Source organism: Manacus candei, unplaced genomic scaffold (genome assembly GCF_025592945.1).
Source record: "Manacus candei isolate 608988 ecotype Guabito, Panama unplaced genomic scaffold, ASM2559294v1 h1tg000180l, whole genome shotgun sequence".
Taxonomy (NCBI): Eukaryota; Metazoa; Chordata; class Aves; order Passeriformes; family Pipridae; genus Manacus; species Manacus candei.
Window position 1 is genome coordinate 289,539 of NW_026138228.1, and position 19,148 is coordinate 308,686.

Below are 19,148 nucleotides of genomic sequence, written 5' to 3' on the forward strand. Positions count from 1 at the left end.
TATTAATATTTCTCTTAGGAGAAGGGAGGTTGAAGGCCCCTTGGCTGCCCCCATGAACAGGGATGGGACGTTCCAGGTACCAGTATCCCACACCCAGCCTGAAGGATGCTGCTGGGACCCCCACCCAGCCCAGAGGACGGTGCCTTGATGCTTTTCTTCTTATTTTAAAGGGTTTTTTTTTCTGTTATTTTACTACCAGGGAGGGATTCACCCGTGTGGGCAGTGAGGGAAGAGGCAGATTCTTCCCAGGGCATCATCCAAAGAAGGGCTGGAATCTCAGGAGGTTTAACAAGGCCAAGTGCTGGTGCTGCACCTGGAGCCCCTCTGCTCTGGAGCCAGGCTGGGAGAGCTGGGGGGGTTCCCCTGGAGAAAGAGAAGGCTTTGGAATGACCTAATTGTGGCCTTGCAATGCCTGAAGGGAGAGGACAACAAAGATGGAGAGAGACAATTTCCAAGGGCCTGGAGGGACAGGACATGGGGGAATGGCTTCAGACTAACAGAGAGTAGGTTTAGATGGATATTAGGAAAGAATCCTTCCCTATGAGGATGGTGAGGCCCTGGCACAGGTTGCCCAGAGAAGCTGTGGCTGCCCCTGGATCCCTGGAAGTGTCCAAGGCCAGGTTGGAGCAACCTGGGCTAGTGGGAGGTGTCCCTGCCCATGGAGGGGGTGGCACTGGATGGGCTTTAAGGTCCCTTCAAACCCAAACCATTCTGTGATTCTATAAGATGGGGAAAGGTGGGGGATGCAGAGCCCTTGGGAAGGAGGTGGCAGCGTTAATGGGGGGCAAAAGAGCAAAAATTAAAAATAAGCAAAGAAACCCCCACCCCGGCGCTTTTCAGTCGACTGAACCGCACAGGGAAGTGCCAGAAGCAGGACACCAGCAGCTGAAACTTTCCTTCGACTTTTATAATTACGGAATAGAAAAGAAATCCTGGGTCCACATTACAAATACAGGCTCATAGAAAACCAAGCCAATGGAAAGAAAAGAACAAAGCGAAGGCGGCGCAGCGCCGGTGCCTGGCTCCCGCCGAGCCCGGGGCAGGGAGCTCTGCCCAAGAGTCTTAGAGGCCAGCAACCTTGTCCTTCTGCTTCCTGATGGATTTGAGAAGGGTTTGGAGCAGGTGAGTGCCTGCCAGTTCCATCCCATCCCATCCCATCCCATCCCATGGCAGGTCAGCGAGAGGATCCTTTGTCCTGGAGAGGAAAATAAACCCCGAAAATGCTGCTGGTCCTGGGGCTGGGCAGCCCTTGGGGATGGGGATGTGTTTTGGGGGACGAGGGGGGATGCACTGCCTGAAAAACACGGTTTTCCTTGGGAAAAAGAGGGAGAAAGGGTGGATAAATTATTGCCTGTAGAGTTTGCAGCTCGGCTGGAGGAGGCAGAGGGGCTGTGGGGTGGCTGCAGCTCATCCCAGCTTGGGGTGGTGGCACTTCACCTCGCTGGAAAAAATCACTCCAGGGTGAAACAAAAAGTCCCCAAATACCCCAGGACTGAAGGACAAACACCTGGGAGTTGGAATTCATCTGACACCCCCTGCTCCCTGATGTGAAGGGTGGGCTGGGGGCCGGACCCAGGGATCCTGAAGGAGCCTCATCCCACCTCCAGGAAAAAAAAAAGGAGAACAACGGGGCTGGTGGAGCTGGGATGTTTCAGGAAACTTGTTTTTTGGATCCTTCTATTGAGGCTTTTCCTTCCCGGCTTGTTTTGCTTTGCTGCCCAACACACTTCCCACATTCCTCCCCCCCCCAAAACATTCCCCTCATGCCAACATCCCTCTTCTGCCACTGGAGCTGAGGGATGGATTTACCACCGAGACCCCTGTGGATGAAGGGGCTGCAGGGAGGCCCCTGGGTGAGAGGCTGGGGGGCACAGGGGCAGCCCTGGGGGGGGCACAGCGTTGCTGAAGGCACGATGTCAGCCTTGGGAGGGGCTCAGCCAGAGTCTACTCAGGCACTTGAAATGAAATAAAAAACCCAAACTGATGATTAAAAAAAAAACAAACGAAAAACAAACAAACCCAAAACATTCATTAGATTTGTTAAAACAGCCAGAAAGGGGCTGCACCAAAAGCAGCGTCCCTATTGCCGGGTTGGAGAGGTCCCCCCAGGAATGGGGGAGGGATGGAGGGGCTGGCACGGGGTTTTTGGGGTGCTGTGTGTCCTCCCCTGTCCCCAGATTTGGGGGGTCCAGGAAAGATGCTGCCGTCCAGATCCAGCTCCTCAAGGCTCCTCTTCATCCCAGACCAAGCTCCTTCAATGCTGTTTCATCCAACTGAGGGGGGGCTGGAAAATTCCTTCTGTGAGCAAATCTCCTGTTTTTGGAGCCAGCCCGACCCCCAAATCCAGAGTTTCAGGAAATTGTCCCAACCCCACGGAGGCCGATGCTGCTCTCTGTGCCCTGCTGTCCCCAGAGCAGTGTTTGTGCCCTGCTGTCCCCAGAGCAGTGTTTGTCCCCTGCTGTCCCCAGAGCAGTGTTTGGCCCCTGCCCCTGGTCCCAGTTTGCTCCAAACCGGCTGGTTTTTGCCCCAGTCCCACTCCGGGCTCCCGGCACACCGGGAAGGGCCCCTCTGCCCCAAGGAGAGCCAGGCTGGGAGAAACAGAAGCAAAGAGTGTCCTGTGGGCTCTGCCACCTCCTGCGTGTCCCCGTGTCCCCATCCTGGGGTGCTGGAGCCCAGAGGGGTGGCACAGCCTGGGAGGGATCCCTCTGTGTCCATCCCCCAAATCCTGCTGGGAGTGCTCTGGGATGGGAGGCGTCCAGGCAGGGACAGATGTGCAGCTCCTGGCTCCGTTCTGGGGTGCTCTGGGGTGCTCCTGGTGGTGTCTCCCCCTCTCCAGGGGTTGTGTCGTGGGGGGTGTGGTGGCTCCAGGGGGTCCTGTGGCTCTGGGGCCGGATCCAGGGCAGGAGGAGGTTACCCGGACCTGGGAGTGGAGAGGAGGAATCAGGAGAGAGACCCCCCACCGTGTGTCCCCCCGTGGGGACAAGGAGTCACAGCCCTGGGCACAGGGACCTGCTGGGCTGACTCCAGGTGGCTCTAAAAGGGCCACTGCCCTCCTTTCAGCCCCTAAAAAATGTCAGAGAGTGACAGAGGCCAGTCTGGGGAGGCCCAAGGGGTTGATGTCCCCCCCCCCCCCCCGTGGTGACACAGTGTTTTTGGGGTTTATTCCTCTTTTCATTATTATTATTATTATTATTATTATTACTACTACTACAGCTGCTACTATTGTATAACACTATATATATAATATATATTATTATATTATTATATATAATAAAATAAGATATATAAGATATAAGACATAATATTATTTAATAGTATTATATAATATTATTGTATATATTATTATATTAAATATATAATATATAATATATATGATACATATAATATATAATACATAATATACAGTAATACTATTAGTGCTATTACTACCACCATTACTATTAGTCTCGTTATTATATGTTTATTAATATCAATTACTGAACTGTTCTTATCTCACCCCCCAGGTTTTCCCTTTCCCGATTTTTCTCCCCATCCCATCCCCGGGGAGGGGGGGGGGGTGCTGAACGAGCCACTTTTTGGGGGGGCTTAGATGAAATCATGACAGATCATGACCAGAAACATGCCCAGTCCCCCCCCCCGGGGCACTGGGGAGTCCCCCCCTCCACACACCCCTGTCACAACTGCCCCAGGTCTCAGCTCCCAGCCTGAGGATTTTGGAGCAGAGAGCCCCGTCCTGGGGGGGTCACAACACATTTAGGGCCTGGTGCCACCCTGGTTGGGCAGGAGGGACCCGAGGGGACGAGGTGCTGCCATGGCACATCCTCCTCCTCCCGCTGGGTGGGAGCCCTCCCCTGCGCCGCTGCTAATTAATTCAATTAGGGCTAATTGGAAGCTGCAGAACGAGCTCTAATTCCCGGGGCTGTGGCCCTGCTGTCCTGCCCAGCTGGCCCTGGGGACACGAGTGGCCTCTCCCACCCCCCCCCCCGAGCCAGGACAGCCCCTTGTTTGGCCTCTCGCTGGTGACAGAGGCACAGAGACCCCCCGGGTCCCTCCCCTGAGGGTCCACCCGAGAAAGGGGGGGAGGGATCCCCCCAGCACTGCTGCACCCACCCGGGGTCCCAGCCCGGGGTTCAGCAGCAGCTTTCTCTGCCATCGCCTTTGGGTCCCCTGGGTGTCTGAACTCAGTGTTCCCAGCACTGAAAATGGATATCCCAGCTGATATCCCCCCAAATCCTGATGGTCCCACCACTGAAAATGGATATCCCAGCTGATATCCCCCCAAATCCCGATGTTCCCACCACTGAAAATGGATATCCCAGCTGATATCCCCCAAATCCTGATGGTCCCACCACTGAAAATGGACATCCCAGCTGATATCCCCCAAATCCTGATGGTCCCACCACTGAAAATGGATATCCCAGCTGATATCCCCCCAAATCCTGATGGTCCTACCACTGAAAATGGATATTCCTGTGGATATTCCCAACTCCTGCTGCTCTGAGCACTCATCCAAGGGTGGGCACCCAACTGGGGGAGGGATTATCCCTCACTGACCCCCAGGATGTGGGTGCTGGCACCACCCATGTCCCCACCCCACCATGCCCCACTCAGGCCTTGAAAAAAAATTATTCCCCAGAAAATTATAAATAAAGACAATAAAATAAAATTTTGTGTTACTTATAAATATAAACCCTCCTATAATTTAATATAAAAATGTTATTTATATATTATATAAATTGGAATGTATGTATATACTACATAACCTTATTATATTATTATATTATATATAACTAAATTATGACATAATATATAATATATAATATAATATATAAAATTATAGAATAGAATATTATTATATAGAATATTATTATTTGCATATTATTACATTATAATACATAATATATACTATAATATATATAATGCATATATAGTATATATAATACATAAAATATATTATGCATATATGCATATATATTATATATTTTTATATTATTTATGTATTATATATTATATACTTATAATTATATTATATTATATTATATTATTTATGTATTATATTATATGTAATATATAAAATACATTATATATCATTACATATTATGTATTATATAAGTATATAATATATGTATTATATCTATAACCTGGAGTAATGATATAAATAAATAATAGAAGAATAGTATAATAAATAATAATGAAAATTTATGTATTATATATTATATTATATTATATTATACTTATATTATATTTTAATTATATTATATCATATTATATTATTTATGTATATTATATATAACATATAAAATGCATTATATATAATTATATATTATGTATTATATAAGTATATAATATGTGTATTATATCTATAACCTGGAGTAATAATATAAATAAATAATAGAAGAATAGCATAATAAATAATAATTAAAATAATATAAATAAATATAATTTATAATATAAAATCGCATATTATTTATTACAAAACAAATTATAAATAAAATTCTAAAATACTGGAGTAAATAAAACTGATAACCCCGGAGGGTTGGGGGCTCCAGGGAAGGACCAGCTCCTCACAGGGGGGCACAGAACCAGGGTGGGCACACGGGAGAGCCTGGCAGTGCCCGGCACTGTCACAGATGCATTTGTTCCACCACAGCCCCTCTTTGCATCTCTAATTGTGCCCTTGAATTTGCATACAAGGCTGCAAATGTAATTAATTTTTGGCGGCGGGCAGAGGTTAATTCCTTTAGACTCGGCAGCCTTATCTCGTTGGAGTGTTTGTCTAGTGGAGCTCAGTGGGGAGGGAGAGGGGGAAGGACTCAGCTGTGCCCCTCTGAGGAGCTGCTGCTGCCCCGGGGGCACTGCCAGGGGGGGCTGAGCACAAACACCCGACAGACCCCCGGGGGCACTGCCAGGGGGGGCTGAGCACAAACACCCGACAGACCCCCGGGGGCACTGCCAGGGTGGGCTGAGCACAAACACCCGACAGACCCCCGGGGGCACTGCCAGGGGGGGCTGAGCACAAACACCGGGCAGACCCCAAACCGGGCACCATCCCCCCGAACTGCCCAGCTGGATGGAACCTCAGGGGCCAAACCTTGTGGGTTGGGAGGGTGCCATGGGAGGATCTCCGTGCAGTGCCTTGGCACCTCCTGCACCCCTGAGCACCCTGGGGCTGCCCCTGGATCCCTGGAAGTGTCCAAGGCCGGGTTGGGCAGGGTTTGGGGCACCCCGGGCGGGTGGGAGGTGTCACCCCCGGGCACTCACGTGTAGAGCGGCTGTAGCTGTAGGTGTGACGTCTTCTGTGGGGCCTGGTACCCGTAGGAGTCAAACCCGCCGATGAAGTCGACTGGGGAGAGGGGGGAGAGCAGGGAGTGAGCTGGGAGGGCACGGGGGGGGGTCCTTCCCTGCCTCCCTCCCCACCCTGAGGGCACTCGTGGGGTGCTCAGCATTCCAGGCTGCAGCTGCATCCCAGGGAAGTGCAGCATCTCAGCGAGCAGCTGGGGAACCCTGAGAGCCCCTTCCAGGGCTAGTGGGACTCCAAGAGAGCTGGAGAGGGACCTGGGGTAAGAACCTGGAGTGACAGGACAAGGGAGAGTGGCTTCCCACTGGCACAGGTTAGATGGGATATTGGGGAGCAATCCTTCCCTGTGAGGGTGGGGAGGCCCTGGCACAGGGTGCCCAGAGAAGCTGTGGCTGCCCCTGGATCCCTGGAAGTGTCCAAGGCCAGGTTGGACAGGGCTTGGAGCAACCTGGGCTAGTGGAAGGTGTCCCTGCCCACGTGGAAGGGTGGAGGAAGCAGATGATCTTTAGGGTCCTTTCCGACTCGAACTGTTCCATGATTCTATGACCCTGAGTCACCACAGCACCCCGGGGAAGTGCTGCACCCCGGGGAAATCAGAATCACAGACTGGTTCAGGTTGGAAGGGGCCACTGGAGGTCATGCAGCCCAACCTCCCTGCTCAGGCAGGATCCCCCAGAGCCCATCCCTCGGGGTTGTGTTCAGATGACTTTTGGGTATCTCCAGGGAAGGAGGCTCCACGGGAAGCCTGAAATGCAGCACCCAGGGAGGCACAGCACCCTAAGGCACCACAGCACCCCCGGCCAGGGCATCATCCCCGGTCAGGGCAGCATCCTGGATTGCTGCAACATCGCAGGTCATGGGAACATCCCGGGAAAACACCAGCGAGAAACAGAGGAAAGAAGCTGGAGCAACTTGCTGAGATCCTTGTGCTCCCTTCCCTCACCGCAGCCCTTTGCGCTGCCGGCAGGACAAAGTGGGTGAAATTACCTCTCACCGTCTGCAAAATGGGCATTTAAGGAGAATTATGGGGGAATTACGGCTCGTTTAAGGCTGTCACTTATGGGAATTGCAGACACAATAGATCAGCTTTCACTGCCGAGATTCCCGGCCCTGCGGCTCATCCCCATCCAAAGCCCACCCCGGCCCGAGGAGCCCCGGGGCAGGGGCAGTGCCAGAGCCCAGCACCGGGAGCACTTGGTGTCTGGGGTACCCCGAATCTCCCATGACCACCCACACGTCCCCAGACCTGAACCCTGCCACTGGCACAGGGACGGGCACCAGAAAAGGGGGATCCAGCCTTTCCAGCACAGCCCATCCCCCTGGAATAACAAAACACGGAGCTGTGCTGGGGGTGGGTTCACACGCGGGTGTCCAAGAGCAGGGAGCTCACGGGGGACCCCACCCCTCCTGGAGTATTTATCTTCCCGACTTAATATTCAGCCAGCTTCCAGTTTTGATGCCATCCATCCTTTTCCAAACCTAATAAGATATTCCATTAAAAAGATGCATTTGCATCCCGGGCTGCAGCAGCATTAATATTAAAAGTGTGTTGAATGCAGGAGTTTGTTTGAATGCAAACACGCTCTGGAGCCATTGCCGGTGCATAAACTCCTTTGCCGGCTCCATGGGTGTGGAAACACCTTATTCCCACAGGGAATAGCCACTTTCACATGGAGGTTTTGCTTTTCTGGTTACCAAAGGGGGGGAAAACATGGGGATGCTGCAGCCTGGAACCCTCAGGACTGGGCTGGGACCACTCGTGGCTCTGTGGCACTCACGGGGTGCTGATCCCGGTGCTGATCCCGGGAAAGGAACCTGATCCCAAGTGCATCTGGGTGGCTTTGCCATGTGGAACATCCCTGCCTGCGGTGGGGCTGCTGAGATCTGCCAGCTGGCAGGAATTAATTAATGGTAGATGAGCTCTTAATGCACTTGGATGGCCACAGCCTGGGCCACCTGGTTAACGGGGGTCGGGATGTTTGTGGGGTCGTGGTCAGACCGGGCAGAACAACACAGGTTGGATAGAAGTTACTCTGGAACTTGGCTTAAATTGCTGATTTTCCACCTGTTTTGGGGTGAAAACACAACAGGGGGGGGGTTGTGGGGATGCTGGCTGGGGACACACGGTATTCCCAACTCATTGTCCCCAGTCCCCCGTGGTTGCCAGGGAGGAGGGAGGTGGTGGCTTGGCTGGCTCTGGGGGTGTGAGCAGGGAGAAAGGCTCTCCCACATTCCCACGGGGCTGGAGCTGCGTGAGGAACATCCACTGGGAATTTTTCAGGGTGTGGAGGTGGCTCTCACACCACAGGGTGACACTCCCTGCTGTTGCTGAGACCAGGGACCTGGGGGAGATGCTCCAGCCCAGGGGAGATGCTCTGCCCTGGGAGATGCTCTGCTCTGTGGGAGATGCTCTGTCCCAGGGGAGAAGCTCTGAATTTGGGTTGGGGGGAGCAGCGAGAGCAATGCTGGCCCCAAATCCAACCCTGAGCTGCTGCACACAGGGGTGAGCACCCCGAATTCCACAGGAGCTGGGTGCAGTGCAGTGCTGCTGGTGTGGGGACAAGGGACAGGACTGGGACCATCTCAGCCTCTCAGTGCAGGGATGAAGCCTGACCCCACAGTGGATGGAACCAGTCCTGTTCCTGCACCCAAGGGCTGTGAGTGCTGTGATGCAGCAGCTCAGGGCTCCCTGTCCCTGTCCCCCTCCTCCTGGGGTGCAGCAGCTCCTCGAGGCTGGGCTGGGGGGCTGCTGGTGGCACAGGGTGGCACATCACACCCCAGCCCATCTGCTGCACCAGGGATGGAACTATGAGGCAAAAACCCCAACCAGTGGGATTCCTGACCCTGCCTGCAACCCAGCCATCACTGCCCCAGCCAGGAGCTGCCACCCTGGAAAAGCCCAGGATGGCATCAGCCGAGGCTGTTCTGCAGCTCAGCCCCACACAAACCCACAGCCCAAGCACTTACAGCTGTCTTCCTCCTCCAGGAACACTTTGCTGACGTAGCAGGCGTAGACAAACCCAAAGAGCTGGGAAGAGAGAGAGGGCAGGGAGAGGCTGGTTATTGGGGTGATGGGCGACACAGCCAGAGGGTGTTGGTGGGGGACAGAGCTGGGTGCTGTGAGGTGGATGTCTGGGGTGTACTGGGGGCACTGGGAACATCCTGAGCCAGAGCCCATCTCTGGTGGGTCAGGGTGCTGCTTTGGGATGCAGGAGGTTGGATGTTTCAGATGTCCTGGGGTCCCAGGGATCTAAGGGGGGACGGGCTGGCACCCCACTGGGATGGCAGCACTGGGCACCCCTTTGGTGGGTGCAGCTGCTCTGAACCCCACCTCCCTTTAAAGCTTTATTTTCTTGCAGCCTCCCAAGGCTCTCAGGGAGTTTTGCAGCCAGGTATGCCCCACTCTGCTTTCCCATGGGATGACACAGCCCCCAGGAAGGGTGGACACTCCTTCTCCAGTGAGCAGCACGTCTGGGTGTGTTACCCTGAGAACTGTGAGCAGCACATCTGGGTGTGTTACCCTGAGAACTGTGAGCAGCACATCTGGGTGTGTTACACTGAGAATTGTGAGCAGCACATCTGGGTGTGTTACACTGAGAACTGTGAGCAGCACGTCTGGGTGTGTTACACTGAGAACTGTGAGCAGCACATCTGGCTGTGTTACACTGAGAACTGTGAGCAGCACGTCTGGGTGTGTTACACTGAGAACTCCCAGGCTCCTGCAGCACCCAGCCCACAGCCCGCCAGATTTTGGGATGGGCAACACCCCCGGGGTGCTGACGTGGGCTCTGTCTGCTCCTCCCTCCCCAGCCCTGGGGACACCCCCCTTGGTGAGAACATCAAACACACTGAGGGGTGACAACACACCGGGACATCTCCAGCCAGAGCAGGGTGGCTCTGCCCACCCCGACCCCGCCACTCCTGCTCTCTCAGCCACAGTCTGGGATGGAGGACGAGGGAGGGGTGCCCTTACCGCCAGGAATATCTGCGTGGCACTGCTCACCACCTCGATGTACTGGTAGTCCAGCAGGCAGCCGCTGACGGTGATGACGTGGTGGTCCTCGGGCGCCAGGTTGGAGTTGAGCACGGGGGTCACCAGGCAGCCCGGCCCGTTCTCCATCCACCACGAGCGGTGCAGTGAGGTATTGAAGGTCATGATGAAGTCTCGGTCCTGCAGGAGGAGGAGGAGGCACAGGCTGTGGAACTGAGGCTCTTGGCAGGAGGGGTGGACAGAAAAAGGGGTTTGTCCAACCCAAGGATGCTCCGTGGGGCCACGTGAACACAGAGCAGGGCATCTCCCTGACCTGCAACCAGTGTCCAAGGGGTTTGTGGCTTCCTGCCGTGCTGCTGGCATGGACCACCTGGTCCAGGTGACACGAGGATGGCACAGAGTGGTCACCAGTGTGGCAACTTGGGAAGCAGCTGCTTGTGGTGCTGCTGGTCACATCCAGTGCCCCGAGAGACAGGACCATGGGACCACCCCCCTAGCATGCTCCAGGGATGCAGGGCAACCCCTGCTTCTTCCCTTAGGGTTTTGGGATGCCACCCCTTCACTCCCATCCTCACAGAGCCTTGTGAGGGCCCCACACACACATCCCCTCTTTGTTACCCCCTTACAAGCTTTGGAGCTCTCCCTGTGTCCTCTCCACAGCAGCTTTGAGGTGTCAGTGGGTGAGCAGGACCCCCCTCCTGCAAGGCAGGGCTGCAGAGCTAATCCCACCCCCTTCCTGTCCTTTCCCACCCCATGGAGGGGCCTCATTGCCCAGCTGGATGAGCCCCCACCCCAGGGAGAGTCCCCCTGGTGCCACTGGGTGAGCCCCCATCCCAGGGAAGGTACCCCTGGTGCCACTGGGTGAGCCCCCAGCCCATGGAAGGTCCCCCTGGTGCCACTGGGTGAGCCCCCAGCCCAGGGAGGCTCCTCCCAGTCCCCTCCTGCACCCCCAGCCCTTGGATCTGGGGGATGGGGAACCTGCTGAGCATCCCTTGTAGGAAATCACCAATCTGGGATGAAAAGACTTTTGCTGGTGGGTGTGGAAAAAAATAGCAAGAGAGTGGGTTTGGGTGTGTGAAGCTGAAGGACGTGGGTTCAGGTGCTGGAAGCAGGAGCAGGGGGTGTTCTGGCATCACAGAGTGATGGAGACTGGGGATTTCCACCACATCCTCCCCCTGCCATCCTCCGTGCCTGCTGCTCACATCCAGCACTTCAGCTCCTTAAAGAGCCTCAAATGACCCAGAGCAGCCTGGGAAGATGGTCTCAGCCACGGAGGCCCCCCAGGAGTCCTCTCCCTGCTTTGGCAGTGTTTGTCCCGTGCCCTCTGTGATGCCCCAAGCAGGGAACAACATCCTCAGAGCTGGGGATGGGATGGCAGAGCAGGGCACAGCTTGGCACAGTTACCTCAGCCATGGGCTGAGGGTGCTCAAACCATCTGCTGCTGCACCATCACTGGGTGAAGTTCTGCTCTTTTTCCTGTAAAAGCTGTGATTTAACAGCCCAGGGTGGGGTGGAAGGACAAGGAAAGGCATAACCCCGTCACATCCTCACCCCATCACCACCAGCTGACTTCCCAAAGCCATTAATGATGTCCAGCCACTGCTGGGGACCCCAGGGCTGAGTGGAGCTCGTAGAGTTCCAGCAGACCCTGTAAACTGGGTGTGTACAGCAGGGGGGTCTCCTCTTTCCACTCACTGCCCTCCCCAGACTCGAGTGACTCTGCCCCAAACTTTCCTGTCATTGCTCATCCCTGTTCTTTGTGTTCCTTCTCCACTTTATCTCCTCACTGGCACACTGGGAAAGGGGCACCTGCTGCCACCTTGGTCTGCACTGTCTGTCTGTCCCTCCCATCCCGTGGGACCCTCTAGAGAGGCACCCCCAGGACATGGGTGGGTGCTTTGCTGCCGGGCTGGGGGGCACCCACAGCCTCTGTGTCCCTTCTGAGGGACAGACACGGAGCAGGGAAGGAGGAGGGGAAGGGCAGGAGAGCAGGAAGGGTGGGAAGAGGGAGGGAAGGCTGTGGGGGGGATGAGGAGGCAGCTGGGGGGGGTTACCTGTGACAAGCGCCCGACCTCCAGGTAGAAGCAGATGATGAAGGCGTTCCAGCCGACCCACAGCACCAGCCACACTGCATACTGTGGGGGAGAGACTGTCAGGGACCCCTGCTCCACCCCCCTGCATCCCTCCTGCTGCACCCCAGCCCTTGGGACACACCCCTGCAGGGCAGAGGGGCCCGAGGTTGCTGGTTAAACCTCAAGGATCAGGAGTTCAATTCAAAGATGGTCTTTAAGGTCTTTAACATTCTCTGACTCTGTGCAGGGATCTGGGGTTGGATCATAGGATCACTCCATGGTTTGGGTTGGAAGAGGAGTGGAAGATCACCAAGTTCCACTCCTGCCACGGGCAGGGACACCTCCCACTATCCCAGGTTGCTCCAGCCTGGCCTTGGACACTTCCAGGGATCCAGGGGCAGCCACAGCTTCTCTGGGCAACCTGGGCCAGGGCCTCCCCACCCTCCCAGCCAACAATTCCTTCCCAATATCCCATAACCCTGCCCTCTGGCAGTGGGAAGCCACTTCTCCAGACATTCTGTTCCAAGCAATCCAGAAGGGAACTGGAGCCATTCCAAGGGGGGATGATGCTGCACCCGGGCACCCACAGCAGTACCTACCATCATGAGGTATCTGGATCTGTACTGGATGGTCCCAAAAATGCCCAAAATAACGGCCATGATGTGTAAAAAATTCGCCAGGATCGGGGCCCACTGGTATCCCAGGAAATCAAAGATCTGCCTCTCCAGCGCTGCGACCTGCAGGAGAGCAGGGGGGGAGCAGGGATTAGAGCAGGACATCGGGAGAGCAGGGGGGAGCAGGGATTAGAGCAGGACATCGGGAGAGCAGGGGGGAGCAGGGATTAGAGCAGGACATCGGGAGAGCAGGGATTAGAGCAGGACATCGGGAGAGCAGGGGGGAGCAGGGATTAGAGCAGGACATCGGTCACCACGGCAGCTCCCGGGGTGCTGAAGGCAAAGAGCAGCGGGAAATGGATGGGGAATCCCACGGATAATTAGTTGCAAGAGGCTGAAGTGTCTGCCTGATGCATCGGCCGGCGACAGGGTTATTGGGAATGTTTGGAGCTGAGGAGGGGAAAGCAAGGAGATGTCAGCTGGTCACCCTGCCAGCATCCTCTGGGCCTCAGTTTCCCCACCCCTCAGGGCTGAAATCACTCTCAGGAATGGGTTTGTCAAGGGAAAAACCTCCTGCTCTGCTCACGGGTACTTTGCAGGTGGTTTTCTGCCCATCCCGGGTATTTTGCAGGTGATTTTCTGCCCATCCTCACCTGCCTTCCCAAGGATGCTGCTGCTTTGATTGCCCTCAGCCTTTGTAATCCATAAACAACGATGTGCTGCAATCCTACAATGAGGATCAGGGCTTGTTGCTGGGGGGATCCACCCCTTATCCCAGCACTTGTTGACTGCTCTCTCTGTTGCTCTTAATTAGAGGATTATCTCCAAGAAAGGTGGGAGCAAAGGCAGGGTGGGGGCACCGGGGCATTCAACGGGTGGTTTTAAGTTAAAAAATGGAGATTGGATGAGACCATTGATTTTTAGAGAAGTTTGTAATAACTTTCAGAGAAGTTCAGGGTGCTGGGACACTGCAATCCCTGAGGGTGCCTGGGCAGGAGGAGGGTGCAGGGCTGGAGGAAAGAGGATTTTTCCAAGGTGCTGGCACCAGTTTCAAGTGGGAAGGAGCTCACCTGTCCCCAGATCACCCCTTGGTTGTGGCACCTTCACCTTCTGCAGACCCACCCCATTAATCCAGGCAGTTTTCCCACTCCTCCTTAATCCCCATGACAAGGCTGGGAGAGCTGAATCCTGCTCTGGCTGTGCAATGAGTTTTAGGGCTCCCTCTTAATTAAACACTCTCTCGTTCATCGATCGGCCCCAAAAGTTCCCTTTGCAGCAGCAAATCACATCCATGAGCTGGGGGTGGGATCCTCATCCTGCTCCTGCTCATCCCAAGGTGCTGCCTGCAAGGACTGGGGTTTCAGCAGGAAACCTGGGACAGTCCCTGGGGAGGCTGTGGCAGGAGGGGACATGGGGGCTGCCCCTGGGGACAGGAGCTGTGGGGCTCAGCTCGGGGCAGGGCTAGAGGAAAATGGGATTTTTCAAGTGGGAAGGAGCTCACTTGTCCCCAAATCACCCCTTGGTTGTGGCACCTTCACCTTCTGCAGACCCACCCCGTTAATCCAGGCAGTTTTCCCAGTCCTTTCTAACCCCCATGACAAGGCTGGGAGAGCTGAATCCCACTCTGGCTGTGCCAGGAGGGTTGCACAGACACCAGGGAGCACCTTGGCCATAACATTTGATGTGCTGAGGGTGGACATCCCTCGTGGCACCTGGGTGGGCAGTGCTGGGCCCTGGGAGGGGCATCCCTGACCCAGCCCCCTTGGAGGGGAGGTGTGTCTGCAGCAGCCTCACAATCCCAAATCCTCTCTCCATTTCTCTTGCTGACAGCTCACCGCTGTCCCATCACTCTTTGAGATGCCCTAGATTATTAATGGCTATTAATTATTCAATAATAATAATAATAACAACAACAACAACAACCCCTGTGAGCTCCAGGGCCCTGAGCCCTCCCCACCCCCCTGTGCCTCAGTGTCCCCTCCCGGTGCCACACAGCTCATCCTCCCTGTGAAAGGGGGACAGTTTATCCTCAAAGCTGCAGGAGAACACGGGCTTTACATCCCCCCTCCATTCCCCAGCAGCGATCTGGGTGTAGGGAAACCCCATCCCAGTGCTCCCTGGAGCTCCTGTGGGGGTTCCCAGGCATCATCCCTCCTGCCCAGCCCGACTTCGTGTGTCCTAATAACAGGGGGCAATAAATGAGGTGGCAAAAGTGCTTCCCTGAGTGTTGCACGAGGACAGACCACGTGCTCCAAACGTCTTTAAAGTGCTGAAAATGCAAATAACGAGCTCTTTATAAACATCAGTTGCAACTATTAAAACACGAAACACACAGAACCCACCTCCTTGGTACTTGAAGCACAGGGAAATCAACAACTCCAGCCCCCCCGATGCTTCTTTTCCCACTTTGGGATGTCCCCCTGTGGTCTCTGGATGTGCGACCACCTCAGTCTCCCCACCCACAAAACACCACCTGCCCGTTGAATTGGCTTTGTGAGGGCTCTATTTAACACCTATTTTAGCCCAGCTCCAGCCCGGGATCGTGGTATCCCATTCCCCTGGGATAGGATCCCCCTGATTTCAATTAAAGGGGGATACAAAGCCGTGGAGCAGCAGAACCCAGGGAGCCCCTGGATCTGTGGAGCTGGGACAAGGCTGTTTGCACTGAGGCTTAATTCACTTCCACGCTGTTTAAACTCTGCGAGGAAACAGCCTTTGGAAACACTCACAGCCGGGCTGTAAATCTCTGAAATTGAGGGATGTAAATAATAAATGAGGCGGGGAGAGCCGCGCTCGGGGCTCTGCAGCCACCCATCGATCTGGGGGCTGCTGACAGAGCTGCTCAGCGGGAGCTGGAGGGGACCTTTGGGCACGGGGGGTGCTCCAAGCTGAGGGATGGGGCTGGGAAGAGCCTCTGGGAGCGTTCCATGGAGCTGGAGTGATGAGTTTGCACCCGTGCAGCTCCTTAATTCCAGCCTGTCAGGCCGGGCCAGGCTGAAGGAGAAGGAGCTGGGAAGAGCCTGGTGGAACCAAACCCTTCCTCACTCTGAGGAGAAGCAAAGTTAGAGGTAAACCCCATGTTTTTCCCATGGATGAACAGGGGCTGCTGATTGCCCTGAAAACTCTGCTGGACCCCCCTGGCAGGTCACACAGTGCTCTGTGGGTGTGTTATTCCAGCTTGTTCCCTCCATGGGAAGACAGAGCACAGAGGCAGTGAGGCTGCAGCTCCCCGGCTCTCACCTCCTGCCACAGCCCAGGGCATCCCAAGGACATCTCCAGGACATCCCTGCAGCTCAGGAGCTGCTTCCTGAGTGGGAAAACTGAGGCACAGCCTCCAGGGAGAGGGGCCCAGGTCTGGTGATCCCTGCACGGGAGGGAGAGAGAACCCTCAGCTCAGTGATGCTCCTGCCTTGCTCCAAGCTGAGCTCCCTGGGCTGGTCCAGCTCCTGGAGCATCCTCATTGATCTTTTTGGGGATGAAATGTCCCCAAGGGAACTCCAAGACACCCCAGCTCTGTGTGCAGCCACCACCAGTCGTTTGGTGACAGAGGCCCTGGCTCTGGGGTTCAGTGTCACCCCAAACACAGCAAGAGGCATCTCAGGACACTTCCCAGCAAACTGGGGATCAGCAGCATCCAATTCCCCCAAACCTAAGTGCCTTGTGGAGCTCAGAGCATCCCCCCCCAAGCTGCCCTCCTCCTGGGAGGGGGGCTCCCCCTGCTAATTGCACCCCCACCCTCATTAAGACCCTGCTCTCCCCTCCCAGCTCCCACTGCAGCTCCTGTGGGTGCAGGGCTGGGATCCAGACACTCCATCCCTCTGCTAATTAAGATAAACCTGCAGCTGATCAATGCAATGAGTTTTAGGGCTCCCTCTTAATTAAACACTCTCTCATTCATCGATCAGCCCCAAAAGTTCCCTTTGCAGCAGCAAATCACATCCATGAGCTGGGGGTGGGATCCTCATCCTGCTCATCCCAAAGTGCTGCCTGCAAGGATTGGGGTTTCAGCAGGAAACCTGGGACAGTCCCTGTGTCAGACAGGCTGTGGTAGGAGGGGACATGGGGGCTGCCCCTGGGGACAGGAGCTGTGGGGCTCAGCTCGGGGCAGGGCTGGAGGAAAATGGGAATTTTTCAAGTGGGAAGGAGCTCACCTGCCCCAAATCACCCCTTGGTTGTGGCACCTTCACCTTCTGCAGACCCACCCCGTTAATCCAGGCAGTTTTCCCAGTCCTTTCTAACCCCCATGACAAGGCTGGGAGAGCTGAATCCCACTCTGGCTGTGCCAGGAGGGTTGCACAGACACCAGGGAGCACCTTGGCCATAACATTTGATGTGTTGAGGGTGGACATCCCTCGTGGCACCTGGGTGGGCAGTGCTGGGCCCTGGGATGGGCATCCCTGACCCAGCCCCTTGGACACTCTGCAGTGCTATCCCGGGAACCTGCCCAGCAGCTCCCACTTCTGCTCTCTTGGAATCAGAGAATCCCAGAGTGGTTTGGGTTGGAGGAACCCTCAAAGTCTATCCCATTCCACCCCTTGCCATGGGCAGGGACACCTTCCACCAGCCCAGGTTGCTCCAACCTGGCCTTGGACACTTCCAGGGATCCAGGGGCAGCCACAGCTTCTCTGGGCAACCTGTGCCAGGGCCTCCTCACCCTCACACACAACAATTCCTTCCTAATATCCCATCTATCCCTGCTCTCTGGCAGTGGGAAGCCATTCCCTGTGTCCTCTCCCTCCATGCCTTGTCCCCAGTCCCTCTCCAGCTCTCCTGGAGCCCCTTTAGGCCCTGGAAGGGACTCTCAGCTCTCCCTGGAGCCTTCTCTTCTCCAGGGGAACCCCCCCAGCTCTCCCAGCCTGGCTCCAGAGCAGAGGGGCTCCAGCCCTGGAGCATCTCCGGGGCCTCCTCTGGACTCTCTCCAGCAGCTCCACGTCCCTGTGCTGTTGCTCCCAGGGCTGGGGCAGCTCTGCAGGGGGGTCTCACCTGAGGGGGTAGAGGGGCAGATCCCCCCCTCCCTGCTGCCCACGCTGGGGGATCAGCCCAGGGCAGGGGGCTTTCTGGGCTCTCAGTGCCCATGGCCAGGGCATGTCCAGGTTTTCATCCACCAACCCCCAACTTCTTGGCAGAGCTGCTCTCAGTCCCTTCATGCCCCATCTGTGCTGGTACTGGACAGTGCCCTGCCCCAGGTGCCAGAATCTCCCCTGGCGACAGGGAATGGGGAAAAGGGGATTTTTAGGGGATCTTTTTTCCCCACCACTGAACCTGTAACTCCCCAGGACGCAGCTCTGACATTTGCAGGCAGGAGCAAACCTGCCCATCACCTCTCCAAGGCCCTTCACCACACCACAGAGCAGGAGATATTCCCCTTTTTGTTTTTTTTTTTCCCAGAAAGGGGAAAAAAATAGACGGAAGAGAGGTTCCATCCAGGGGGGAAAAAAAAAGAAAAAAAGAAAAAAAGGATCTTCCCTGCAGAAAACACCCTCCCTAAAACTGCAGAGCCCTGACATCCACCTGCAATTTGGTGACGGTGGGCAGGATGGTGCTCCCAGTTCCCTCCCAGTTCCCCGCTGGTTTCCATCCCCGCAGCAGCATCTGCGCGTCGGGCTGAGCTCAGCCCCTGCCCTTCCCTGCGGGCCGGGCCCTGACCCCCTGCCGGGTCATTATCCTGCTGGGTGATTTCCTCCCGCTCACCATATGCCCGAGGCTCGCCAGGGATTTAGCTTTTCATTTCGCCGCTTTTCGAAGAGATTTGGGGTCTTTATTCCCCGCGTCCCGCGGCCAAAGGCGCTGCGAGAGCCGCCGAGCGCCTCCCGGGGGTTTTGGGGCAGAAACGCTCGTTTTCGAGGAGTTTTGGCCGAAAGAATGTTGGCCGAAAGAATGTTTGGCCGAAAGAAAACAGCCCTGGGCAGAGCTGCAGGGCGGGCTCTGGCTGCCAGCAGGATCCAGGATCCATAAGGGATGTTCTGGGTGTCCCTGCAGCGGACGGAGCAGGCGAGGCTCCGGCCACATCGTGCCCCAGCCCCAGGGACATCCCCACCCTGAGGCTCTTGCAGGCTCACCCCCCTCCCCCGAACCTCTCCTTTTGAGGCAGTTTGGCTGATTTTGGCTCTGCCAGCGCCTTCTCCTGCCCGTGGGCAGCCCCGGGAGCTGTTGGAGGCACCTCCGGCCCCGCG

The 19,148-nt window shown here is 55.5% G+C and overlaps 1 protein-coding gene across 1 annotated transcript in view; it reads right to left on the reverse strand.

Annotated features, from left to right (window-relative positions):
- Positions 1 to 872: 872 nt before the first annotated feature.
- The window catches only part of NKAIN1 (sodium/potassium transporting ATPase interacting 1), a 36,036-nt gene continuing 17,760 nt past the window's right edge, over positions 873 to 19,148 (reverse strand). The window contains exons 2-7 of the mRNA XM_051773949.1: positions 12,961 to 13,098; positions 12,344 to 12,424; positions 10,272 to 10,469; positions 9,266 to 9,326; positions 6,262 to 6,343; positions 873 to 2,920 (exon numbers count right to left, since the gene is read on the reverse strand). Of these exons, the coding sequence (XP_051629909.1) occupies positions 2,911 to 2,920; positions 6,262 to 6,343; positions 9,266 to 9,326; positions 10,272 to 10,469; positions 12,344 to 12,424; positions 12,961 to 13,098 (570 nt within the window). The 3' untranslated portion in view covers positions 873 to 2,910. The remainder of the gene's footprint in view (positions 2,921 to 6,261; positions 6,344 to 9,265; positions 9,327 to 10,271; positions 10,470 to 12,343; positions 12,425 to 12,960; positions 13,099 to 19,148) is intronic.